This window comes from Leptonychotes weddellii, chromosome 3 (genome assembly GCF_054177405.1).
Source record: "Leptonychotes weddellii isolate Sample4059 chromosome 3, ASM5417740v2, whole genome shotgun sequence".
NCBI lineage: Eukaryota > Metazoa > Chordata > Mammalia > Carnivora > Phocidae > Leptonychotes > Leptonychotes weddellii.
Window position 1 is genome coordinate 148,178,042 of NC_138371.1, and position 12,644 is coordinate 148,190,685.

At 37.0% G+C, this 12,644-nt stretch overlaps 2 protein-coding genes across 13 annotated transcripts in view; one reads left to right on the forward strand and one right to left on the reverse strand.

Moving 5' to 3' along the window:
* The window catches only part of SCEL (sciellin), a 732,032-nt gene that overhangs the window by 208,651 nt on the left and 510,737 nt on the right, over positions 1 to 12,644 (forward strand). The window lies entirely within an intron of this gene.
* The window catches only part of MYCBP2 (MYC binding protein 2), a 254,870-nt gene that overhangs the window by 29,425 nt on the left and 212,801 nt on the right, over positions 1 to 12,644 (reverse strand). For all 12 annotated transcript variants that reach the window (XM_081815062.1, XM_081815063.1, XM_081815067.1 and 9 more), the window contains 7 exons: positions 10,291 to 10,448; positions 8,734 to 8,933; positions 7,726 to 7,875; positions 4,380 to 4,540; positions 3,185 to 3,341; positions 2,778 to 3,002; positions 60 to 125 (listed from right to left, as the gene is read on the reverse strand). In XM_081815062.1, coding sequence (XP_081671188.1) covers positions 60 to 125; positions 2,778 to 3,002; positions 3,185 to 3,341; positions 4,380 to 4,540; positions 7,726 to 7,875; positions 8,734 to 8,933; positions 10,291 to 10,448 — 1,117 coding nt within the window. The remainder of the gene's footprint in view (positions 1 to 59; positions 126 to 2,777; positions 3,003 to 3,184; positions 3,342 to 4,379; positions 4,541 to 7,725; positions 7,876 to 8,733; positions 8,934 to 10,290; positions 10,449 to 12,644) is intronic.

Below are 12,644 nucleotides of genomic sequence, written 5' to 3' on the forward strand. Positions count from 1 at the left end.
AAGGCTGAGAAGAATTTCTCCCTAGGTAGCAAAACATTTAATGACAAAATTTTAATTACCTGCTTGATCCTGCACAAATCTTCTACTGCTTTGCCAGTTAAGAAGGTCATTGAGGTAACTTTATTCTAAAATAGACAATTCACAACAATTATTATTCCATATTCCTGCTCCTGAATTTACAATGATTTCTTAAAGCCTACCAATATCACATTAACTCTGTCATCTTTCTTCCTAACTGATCTCACTCCCTCTGCCCGACCAACCACTTTCTTACAACCAACCCCAGTCTTGTCTTATTCTCACAAATTCTGCCTTCAGTCTCCATGGGCTCTGAAAGAGGAGCTTGGCATTCCCTCTTTTTATCCAAAGTCTAGAGATTTGTTTATTTATTTTTATTAAAGATTTTATTTATTTGAAAGAGAGAGAGAGAGAGCATGAGCGGGGTAGGGGCAGAGGGACAAGCAGACTCCCCGCTGAGCAGGGAGCCTAACGCGGGCTCAATCCCAGGACCCCCGGGATCATGACCTGAGCCGAAGGCAGCTGCTTAACCGACTGAGCCACCCAGGTGCCCCCAAAGTCTAAAGATTTAAATTCTATCTCTATCATGAGACCTTTCAACAACTCTGTCACTCTTGTCCCACTCTCTCTGCTATACTTTCCTTGCTTCTGGAGGTAAAAGCAAGGAAGGCAGGTGGCTTAATCAACAAATACTTGTGAGTGTCACAATGTACCCAGACTGCCTTACAGACTTGGAGAAGGATATATGAGAATGATGGGTTCTATCCTCTCGAGGTCCTTGCCACACTAGAGAAGGAACATTAACACATGAAATAAATACGAACAGAAGTTCAGTATCTTTTTTTTTTTTTTAAAGATTTTATTTATTTATTTGACAGATAAGAGAGAGAACACAAGTAGGCAGAGGGAGAGGGAGAAGCAGGCTCCCTGCAGAGCAGGGAGCCCGATGCGGGACTCGATCCCAGGACCCTGGGATCATGACCTGAGCCGAAGGCAGCCGCAGAAGTTCAGTATCTTTAAGTACTGAAAAGAATCATGCTGGTACTAGAGCCAGAGACCTTAACGTTAAGTAACTTTTATGTGAGGCACATCAAGAAACAGATTAGCACATTAATTCCTTAGAGAACTGCATACTTAGCTATATAACAGCTCTAGGCTGATGCAATTCCAACAACTGCCGTGCATAAGGCACTGGTGGTGTGGGCAGGTGGGGACACAGAGGTACACCAGCCTCAAGGATGCATGTAACTTAGAGGAGGTTTCTTAAAAGGAAAGCAGATGTTGGCTTACCTACTAGGGCTTTTAAAATCGAATATTGCTACAATCATCTCCCTAGAAGGGAAAAATGTCAAATTGATTGCAATCATTTTTCTGACAGAGAATATGTCCTGGCTTAAAATATACCATGAATCAAAGATAACTTTGTACTGAACAGTAAATTCTAGCTAGAAAAATGTTTTGATTTCTTACACTTGACTTTCTAGTAAGATAAAGTAGTTGTGCCAATTGAAACTCTTGGCTCCTAAAAGGAGATAAGCTTATGATATATTAGCTACACTCCCTTTTCTTGTTTGCTACCAGGGAACAGGAGTTGGGGGTGGCTGCGCATCGATGGCAAGGAGTGTTCTGATAGCAGACTGGACTTCTGAGGCTGGCATTCCATCTGGGTTACCCAAGACCCAACCCCACCACTCTGGCTCTTTCTGGGAAAGGAAATACATGAATGGGATGGGAGAAGCTTGGCAATGGTCAAAGGGGATTTATTAATACTGTATCTGTTAGCAAGCCACACCCATTCTGAGGGAAAAATTCTAAGGAGTATCCTTCCCCAGGAATGGGGATAGAAGCATGTGGGTTTGGCAACTGGTGCCTTCTTCTTGGTTCTTAACACTCAAGTAAATAGGCCTCTTTTTCCTTTGTTGACTGCCTTTTGTAAAGGAGTACTTAACTCAGTTGAAACATGTGAACAGAATAGTGCTAGGAAGAATATAAATTATGACTGTTCAGGTTAGTCTAGATACCCCACCAACACTGCCATGACAGCTAAGGGTTAGGGCTGGAAACTGAGAGCTAATTACACAATAGGTCAAAGTGTATTAAGTGCCATCAGAGTAATATAAAAAAGAACCTAGAGAAGAGAGAGAGTAATTTTTTAAAAAAGATTTTATTTATTTGAGAGAGCCAGACAGAGATAGCAACAGAGATAGTGAGAGAGATCACGAGCAGGGAGGAGAGGGAGAAGCAGGCTCCCCGCTGAGCAGGGAGCCTAATGTGGGGCTTGATCCCAGAACCCTGGGATCATGACCTGAGCCGAAGGCAGATACTTAACCGACTGAGCCACCCAGGCGCCCTGGAAAGAGTAATTTTTATAGAAGATGTACTGGGAGAGGATTTTTCTCCTGGTCTTTCGAGATTCTGGGAGGAATCTGATAGGCAGAGTTTAAGGAGAGGACTTCAGGCCAAGAGAAGAGCTGAAACAAGGGCACTCGGGTAGGCAGTTATAGGGCATTCATTTACTCTGCTTAGCTGGAGCCATGGTGTTATCTGTAATCACACCTCTTTTTAGAATTGGTATTCCACAGTGCCCCAGTCCTCTTCATCTGTTTTTAGATTTAAGATTTATTTGGGAAACATAAAAATGTTGTTTGGTTGGTGAAGTTCCACATGAAAATCTTTTTGCTAAGCTCCAAAATGACAGGGCATGGTCATCAAGGGTCTGAAAAGAACTAATGAGCGAAAAATCAAGTTTCCTTTCTTACCCCAAGATCTCGGGAATTGTCCACATGGACAGATACGTAGCGGGCATTGATTCCTTTCACACAGTTGATGGTGATGTTCTTAGTTTTGTTTTTATCCTCATCTCCTGATTCCCAAAAGGTTTCTGTAGAACCATCTGTCAAACTGCCAATCATGGCAGGTCGGCTTGAAGTTTTTATGTCAACAATGCTGGTTAAGTCCTTTAAGCACATTACTATGCACAATTCCTACCAGAAACAAATGTACGTTACTACAACACTGAAATGGAAATCTTTCATGATAATAAAACAAACAAGACATAAGGTAAGAAACAAATGAATCAGATTGTTTAGGAGTAACTTGCAGTTTCTCCTTCTGTACACTGTTGAATGTTAGCGGGATAACACAGAACAGGTGGTAAATGACTGACCTGACTCATGGCTTCAAAGCCAGACTGAATACTGATGCTAAAACTTTCTTCACTGTCTCCATCATCTGATTTTGACAAAATATTGTTAATGTGATGAAAGACATTACTCTGATGGAGGAACTGGTGATCAGACTGCTTGAATTTCAGACTCCAGCACCTAAAAAGGCATAAGCAATATATTAAATAATTCCTAAGGAAATCCTGGAAAAGCATTCTGTAGTTAGTATTTCAAAAAATCTTAAATGTTCCAGGTGAAAAACAGAAATGAAAAAAAAATCATGGAATAATAGCACTACCTCTTTGCAACAACGTAAGATCTAAAGAAAGTTCACTCATTTTACACATAGAAAAATACATTTACATATAAAGAAATTTGCTTCTGTAGCCATGAAGATCAAGGCTACAGAAACAAAAAAGGTAATAAATCAATTTCGCAGATAGACAAGTGTTATCCCAACTGAAACAGCCTCTCAAATTTATTAGTCTTATAATTTTATACTAATTCATCAGAGTGTATATAACACATACCGCACTTCAAAAATCTTGTGAGGAGGAAACACAATCTCCCCTCTGCTGGTCTTATCATTAGGGCTGTGGGTAGCCCCAAATCACTCCATCACCTTACAGCTTATAAAAATCAGTGGAGGATAAAAATCATTTATATGTGTGGCCCCATATGTAGCTCTGATAACAAGGTTCACAATGTAGGAGTAATGTTAAAATCTTAGCAGGCTGAGACTTAAAAGTAGGTGATGTTCCCCAAGGTAGACTTAAGCTGCCTTGTATATAACTAAGGTTCCATTTTTCTCAAAATTCTTTTCAATTCAAAACCCTATTTTGATTTCTGCTTCTGAGACTTCATTCTCCCTCTCCCTTTTGTGACATTTAAGAGTCTACTCTTGGGTAGCACTGAGACAAGTGACCTGGGGTAGAAGAGGGGGGAAGTGAGGAAAACTGTTACAGACTGATAATTCAGAGCACTAAGAAGTGTATTAAACTCATTTTACAGAGCGGCAAACAGGTGTGAGCTAAGGAAGATGATTCTAGATTATGACAGTAATGAGTGAAACACCATTCACATAATGTAGAGATTCTTTGTATCTTACTATTTAAAAAGGTCTTTCGAGCATTTTGAGTTGAATATTACATAAAATCTTTCCTCCACTGTACCTAGAACACTTAGATGTAAAATTACCTTAGGGCCATTTGCTGTAATGAACTGCCACTGGGGAGGGACATCATAAGATCGGAGATTGTTTGAAGTAAGCGGTGAAATGTGTGTGGTAAAGGATGAGCAGCTTCACCGGCAATCACTATATCTGAGAGAGGATGTTCGCATACCCTTGTGTCTTTCTCCTGAGACAGAAAGTGAAAGCAGGTTGATCAGTGTGTATGCTGAAAAGAACTTTCCCCACACACAAAAAAATTATGTATACTTGTAAGTGTTATGTATACTGTAAAGATAGTCATGTAACAGAAATGTAAATAAAACCAAAACCAAATCATACCCAAAACACACATTAAGATTAACTAATTATGTCTGTATTATCTTTTAGGGAAAAAGTGATGAGGTCACTCATAAATAAAATCACCAAACAAATGAATACTGTATCTGTATCAATTCTGGTGTGCTCACAAATCTACTAACAGGGTGACTCTATATGTATATGCAGAAATTGAGCCTCACGCACAGATTTGTCAGCCAACAGGCAACTGTTTTCATCTGATGAGTTTTAGGGTGGTTTCTTATGCAGGAATATTTAGTTGTTAAAGGTGTGAAACAATCTTACACTGTAATTGTGGATTTTTTTATTTCCCCTTGCAGTTCTGTCAATTTTTACCTAATATTTTAAAGACTATATTATTGATACATACATGTTTAGAACTGTTCATCATTTTGTAGAAAGCTTTTTTATCCCTATTATTAATTTTGTCTTAAAGCTTTCTTTTTTTTCTGATGTTAAAAAGAGTCACACCAACTTTATTTTGTTTGGTGTTTGTCCAGTATATCTTTTTCTAAACTTCCCCTTTTAATCTTCCTGGATGCTTATGTTTTAGATGTAATGCTTATAAACAGCAACTACCTTTTGTTTTTTCATCTATTCTGACAATTATTTTTTATTTAATTTATTTTTTAAAAGATTTTATTTATTTATTTGAGAGTGAGGGAGAGAGAGCATGAGCAGTGGGGAAGTGCAAAGGGAGAGGGAGAAGCAGACTCCTGATAAGCAGTGAGTCTGATGCAGAACTCAATCCCAGGACCCTGAGATCATGACCTGAGCTGAAGGCTCCAACCAACTGGGCCACCCAGGCGCCCCTTATTTATTTTTTAAAAAGACTTACTTATTTGAGAGAGAGACAGAGTGTGTGTGCTCGGGGGCGGGGCGGGGGAGGGGCAGAGACAGAGAAGCAGACTCCACATGGAGCATAGGGCTCCACACAGGGCTCTATCTCATGACCCTGAGATCATGACCTGAGCCAAAATCACAAGTTGGGACGCTAAACCGACTGAGCTACCCAGGCATCCCAATTTTTGTCTTTTAAATGGAAGATTTAGTCTTCTTTGTACTTATTTCTAATATGTTACTTTCTATTTGTACCACTTTTTCTATTTTGTTTTCCCTCTTGGGGAGGGGTTGAGTTCTTTTTTTTCCATTTCTCTATGAGTTTGGAAATTACACACTCTATTTCTTTTTTTTTTTAAAGATTTTATTTTTAAGTCATCTCTATGCCTAATGTGGGGCTTGAACTCACAACCCTGAGATCAAGAGTCACACACTCCACCGAGCAAGCCAGCCAGGTGCCTTCTCCCTATACACTCTATTTCTATTCTTTGGGTAATGACACACACTCAACTTAAGCTAAAGCTAATCAAAATCATTATCAACCCACTGAACACTCACACCTGCCTCCTCATGTATATGGTACTGCTGCCTGTATTTTGGTACTAAGTTTTAAAAATCATTCCCATTACACATTGTCACTTTTTATACAGTCTTTGTTAAGAAGTAACACTTTCTTTTCTTTTCATTCTCAGATATTCCATGTGAGATCTCCTCTTGTAACTGAAGCGCATTACAATTTTCCTTTCTAACAGTCTATTTGTGGCAAATATCTATTTGTGTTTATTTTCTGAAAATATCTTTATTTTGCCCTTCTTCTACAAAGATAGATTCACTGGATTGACAGTTATTTCCTCTTAGCACACTGAAAATATCAATTGATTGCCTTTTAAAAAAAGTTCACTGTCTTATAACTTGCAATATTGTTACTGAAAACTCAGCTGTCATTCTCACTATCCCTACTTTAAGTGTAATTTTTTTCCTCTGTGGCTGCTTTAAAGGCCTGCTCTTTGTTTTGCTTGTTCAGATAATTCACTATGATTTGCCCACCATGATTTCTTTTTATTTTCCCTGGGGCTCCCTGGGCTTCCTGATTCAATGCATTGTCATTTGTAATCAATTCTGGACAATTCTCAGGTATCAACACTTCAAATAGTACCTCTTTTCCATTCTGTCTATCCTCGCTTTCTGGAATTCCAATTAGATAAATGTTACACCTTCTCATATTTTTCACTTTTTAAAGCAATTCATTTTTTTTGTTTTATTCTGGATGATTTCTTCAGGTCTCTTTTACAATTCACCAATTTTTTGACTAATCTGCTGTAAATTTCAGAACTGATTTTTTTTGGTTCACTGCTTTTTTTTTTACATTAATTATTATACTAATATATAATTCTTACATGTTAATTATTTAGTTCTTTTTCAAATCCGTCATTCTTACAGTTCTTACATTATTATATTTTAAAGTTTGTCTTTTATTTCTTTAAACACATTAAACATAGCTATACTATAAAGAGATCAATTAGAACCACTGAAATTGTTGAATGTCTATTTCCCTTGCCTCTTGTTTCTACTAGTTCTTACTCATGATACTTTGTTTCCTTCTGAGTTTTAAGACTTTGGCTATGATGATGTTGCTTGATATCCTTGGAAATTAATCATAAAATATTAAGCATATAATTTAGGATGCCTCCAAGTGAATTAAATGCTGTCTAGTTTTCCCTTTACAGATACGGAAATGAGGCCCACAGTCACACTGTTACAGAGGTGGAAATGGGGCTAGCACCCAGGTTTCTAGGGTTCTAGTCAATGCCTTTCCATTATGCAGATTGCTTCCTATAAAATCCAAGTCCTTTCTAGCCAAGCAAACATTTTTAAATTTCATGTCCCTACACGGTATATTTTTACTCTCTGCCAACTTATAGCAATGTTGTGAAGTAGATAGATTTTCCATAGAATAATGTTGCCCTGGTTATCTGTCTTACAGTGAGAAATCAGAACTGAATGATCTCATCTTTCCTGGAGAAAAAACTTTCACTAAATAGAGTGAATATACTGCCCACAGCACTGAAATTTTATTCTTGCCTTTAGGTTATATAATTTGTGAATGAGCTCAAGCATATTATTGCATTATCTGAAGATGGTTCTACTCTTCTATAAAAATATGGACAATTGAGAAGCCCCCAAAATCTCACTTACTTGTTCTGCATTTTCTTTGTTTGTTTTATTTTCCTCATCCTCTTCTTCCTCTGGTTCCACTGGGGCAGGCGTCAAAGATGCCACAAAATGCCACAGAATATCATGTAGAGAAGTCGTCTGGATGACATTACACAGAAGCCAGTTGAAAGCCTGAACGAATGATGGTTAAATGAGTCAAAGATAAAAAGAAAATATGCGAGTAAACATTCTGAGTAAGAAACAAAGTACTCCATGGACCAAGTGTTTCAAGGAAAGATACTAAACACATCTGACCTTCATTTCATTGAAAACACACTGAACTTAAAATAGTCAATAATTTTGGTTCCAAGTAAAAAACATAATAGGAAAAATAATACTTATGAAATGTAACACAAATATTTTTCAAACCACTTTTTATTTCAAAAATTCATCTTCATATTAATTTGCCGAAGCACATTTTTTTTCCCAACTTGCATTTAGGATAACACAAAATGTTTCTCAAGTCTGTACAAGCTATATATACTTAAATGTATTTACATTGTTCCCATCATCAATGAAGTGGCAGGTTATTTATTATATTCATGACAAAAAAGACTAAAAAAAATATATATAATATATATAAAAATATGATAGATAGCAATTCTATCATTTCCAGAGAATAGACTCAGGAAAGTTATTATAGTTAAATTTATAACTCAAAAGCTCTACTTGTTATCTCTTTTTCATGATTCTTCTATCTGAAATGACATCCTTATTACAAAAAGCTTTTTTAAAAAAGATACTAACAGGATTCAAACAATAAAGCAGTGCAGAAATAAATTTCTTTAGAGTGCTTAAATATGGACCTCTATATTCATTTATATTCATAAACAAAGTTTAATTTTGATGTGAACATTTGATATTTTTGATTGGCTAATGTCTCTTAATTTTTTGAACTTTCTGTTGGGTAGAAAAGGAGCTAACACAAAAAAAAGTCATCAAATGATATGTATGATCAATGAATCAATAACCCCATTAATGTATTCATACCTCCATAGCAAAAACTCGGCAAGCAGATTTCCTTAGGGCCTGTTTCATTGCTATTTCAAGACCTTCTAGATCATGATGTTGTATAACAAAAGCTAAAACTGGCCATTGGAAATTTCGTTCTCCTTTGGAAAGAGAGCTGTGGGCTGAGATTAGCCGGGAAAGCTCAGGAGATGGATGTCTCAAGAGGGAAGAACCAACTTCTAGTTATTAAAAAAAAAAAAAAAAATTAACTTTCATAGATAATACATACAATTAATATATTTAAGATGATATTAAAAATAACAGTATCTAGCTTATTCACTAGCATCTTAGGGTTTTTTTTTTTTTTTTTTTGCATGTGACACAAATCGTAACAACTTCAATTTTTACTGAGGCTGAGAAGGATTAAATACTTTTTTTTAAAAGATTTTACTTATTTGTCAGAGAGAGACAGAGAGAGAGCGTGTGAGCATGAGCTGGAGGAGTGGCAGAGAGAGAGGGAGAAGCAGGCTCCCTGTTGAGCAAGGAGCCCGATGCAGGACTCCATCCCAGGATTCTGGGATCATGACCTGAGCTGAAGGCAGACGCTTAGCCAACTGAGCCACCCAGGCATCCCAAAAGATAAATATCTTACTTTCCTAAAATCATGTAGCTATTAAGTTGTCGCACTGTTTTTTGAATTCAGGGCTGAATCTAAAGTTCATGCTTGCTAAAACACTCTAAAAGCTAAGTATTGTATTTTTTCCCTAAGTGGAATCTATATATGATATATAATTACCTATCTATAAATCTTACACAGAATCTTCATTTTAGTTAAGTGGGCTGCCTGATAAATCATCATATTATCCTTTTCTCTTGGATTTCTTTCTTTATTCTTGACATAGAATCAAGCAGCTCTATTTTGGGGCTATTGATACCAACTAGTCCAGATTATTTAACTTTTTTACTGATTAAGAGCTACTTATATCCCCACATTATCTATTCAGAGTGGAAGTAGCTCCAAGAGTTAGAAGCTTCTATTAGGAATGAGAATATAATTGTGAAAGTGTAAGTCACTGGAACTACTAGTTCACTGAAACTTAGTAGAAGGGATAATGGTGGCAACATTTGGCTTAGAACCTAATGGGTAAGATTTTAAAGGTCAACTTATTCTTGAGTTATCACTGGATGGTCTCTAGGTGTCTCTTCCAACCGAGATGCAAAATTCAGACAGGCATACTTTTGGGTGTGTCACATAAAAGGAATGTCAACCACAATTTAAAATTAATCCATTTCCTTTCAAAAACTAGATTTTATTTTATTTATTTTTAATATTTTTATTTATTTATTTGACAGAGAGAGACACAGTGAGAGAGGGAACACAAGCAGGGGGAGTGGGAAAGGGAGAAGCAGGCTTCCCGCGGAGCAGGGAGCCCGATGTGGGGCTCAATCCCAGGACCCTGGGATCATGACCTGAGCCAAAGGCAGATGCTTAATGACTGAGCCATCCAGGCACCCCTCAAAAACTAGATTAAAAAAAAATATCTACAAATAAAACCATTTGGACCACACAATCTTTCTTTTTATCTTTATACTTACCAGTGTCTCCACTGTTAACTCTTCTTCTAGGAATGGCTTTAACTCGTGCAGGTAAAATGGAGTGTTGTTTATCATATTCAGAAGCAACAACTGAGTATGATCTTTGGAAGACAGTTCTCTTTGCAAGATCAGTATCGGTTATGGGACTAGTTTCCAAACTGCAGATAGAACATGATGACAGATAAAAACTTAGGAGAAAAAGTGAATAAAGTGAAACTATATTTAATTTATAATAGTGTAGTGAAATATATGAACCTATACCTCCTGTACAAAAAACACAAATTCAAAGCCAACTTGATAATCTCTCTTTAAATCACAATTTGATCTTTCCAAATGAATTTGATTTCAGAAACTGCGTCCTAAAACTTTCGGTTTTCTTAAATCTACTTTGCCTTTTTCAATGAAAAAGAAGAAAAGGTATTAAATGTTCTAAACTCCTTTCAGAATCAAAAGCATTGTGGTGGAAGTTATATCATGATATTCAAGAAACCTAGACAGATATATTCATAAGACCACAGAAGAGAAAGAAAATAGGTATGTACACACATAATAAATTGGAAAGTGAAACAATTCAGTCTTCTTTCTGTGCTTGAGTTTTCTATTAGGTTTCTCATTCTTGGGAAGTGTTGCCGCAGCCCTTTCTAGAGCATGGCCCACTAAGTGCAATGAGAGGTAACAAACTGATTTTTGGCATAGAGTTATATTATACTGACATTCTAGAAGAACTCAATGATTTTCATTCCAGTTTAAGTAAACTAACAATTTTTCTATTTACTATAGCAACATTAAAAAATACTTGAAAAGCTATTAATATGGTTATATATTTTCTTTTACTGAGGCTTTTTATAAAAAAGAGAAATACCTTTCCTTACTTTCTCTCTAAGAAAGATTACAAACCATTCTTTTCCATGTGTTCTTTTTTCTGTTACTTCATTCCAAATAGGGACAGTTTTGCCCACCATGAGTTCTGGACTTCTTTTCCATTATTCAAGCCAGGTTTGAACTCCTATGACCGTCAGTCAAGCTTATGTTTCCTAGGAAGTAGTTAACTCCCTGGCTGTTTTCTTTACTCACCACCTCTCTAAGGGTATATACATTCTTGTTTGAACAGGCTGTGAATACTGTGCCTGGATGTCAGCATGGGCCAACAGGTTCCAGAATGCCCAGAGAACAGGGATACATTAATTTAGTTCACTTTATAAATGGTGTTACTACAAAACTCAGGACATTTGTTGTGCTTTCAGAGGAAGCTTATCCAACAACTTGGAAAAAAAAAAGAATTGTTATACAACCTAAAAAGATAATGACTTGTTCTTATAAATATGGTCATGTTTGTAATTCCTTGTTGTGGCCCCGGGGCTGTCTTGTGTACTGTACGTTGATTAGCAACATTCTTGACCTCTCCATACTAGGATGCCTGTTGAACTAGCCTAGTTATGACAAACTAGGATGTTTTCAAACACTGCCAGATGTCACCTGCGAAACAAAACCACCCTTCTATCCCCCACTGATTTAATGGAGTCATTATTATCTTTTGTAATAGGTTGAGTTTGTCAAAACTTTTTTATTTTTTATTTATTTATTTATTTATTTTTTTAAAGATTTTATTTATTTATTTGAGAGAAAGAGAATGAGAGACAGAGAGCACGAGAGGGAAGAGGGCAGAGGGAGAAGCAGACCCCCCGCTGAGCAGGGAGCCCGATGCGGGACTCGATCCCGGGACTCCAGGATCATGACCTGAGCCGAAGGCAGTCGCTTAACCAACTGAGCCACCCAGGCGCCCTGTCAAAACTTTTTTAAATAGCTCAAAGATGCTCTATTACCTGAATTACTATATGCTTGTGATATTTCAACTTGGCTGAATATAAAAACACTTGAGTCATAGTTTCTCTTATTATTTAAGATTTTATGAAAACTACCCTTATGTGTAAAGTCTAGTCTTCTTTTTTAAATTAATTAATTTTATTTTATTTTTAAATTTTATTTTATTGTTATGTCACCATACATCATTAGTTTTTGATGTAGTGTTCCATGATTCATTGTTTGCGTATAACATCCAGTGCTCCATTCAATACGTGCCCTCCTTAATACCCATCACCAGGCTAACCCATCCCCCCACCCCCTCCCCTCTAAAACCCTCAGTTTGTTTCTCAGAGTCCATAGTCTCTCATGGTTCGTCTCCCCCTCCGATTTCCCCCCCTTCATTTTTCCCTTCCTACTTTTTTTTAACCTATAATGCATTATTTGTTTCAGAGGTACAGGTCTGTGATTCAACAGTCTTACACAATTCACAGCGCTCACCATAGCACATACCTTCCCCAATGTCTATCACCCAGCCACCCCATCCCTCCCAC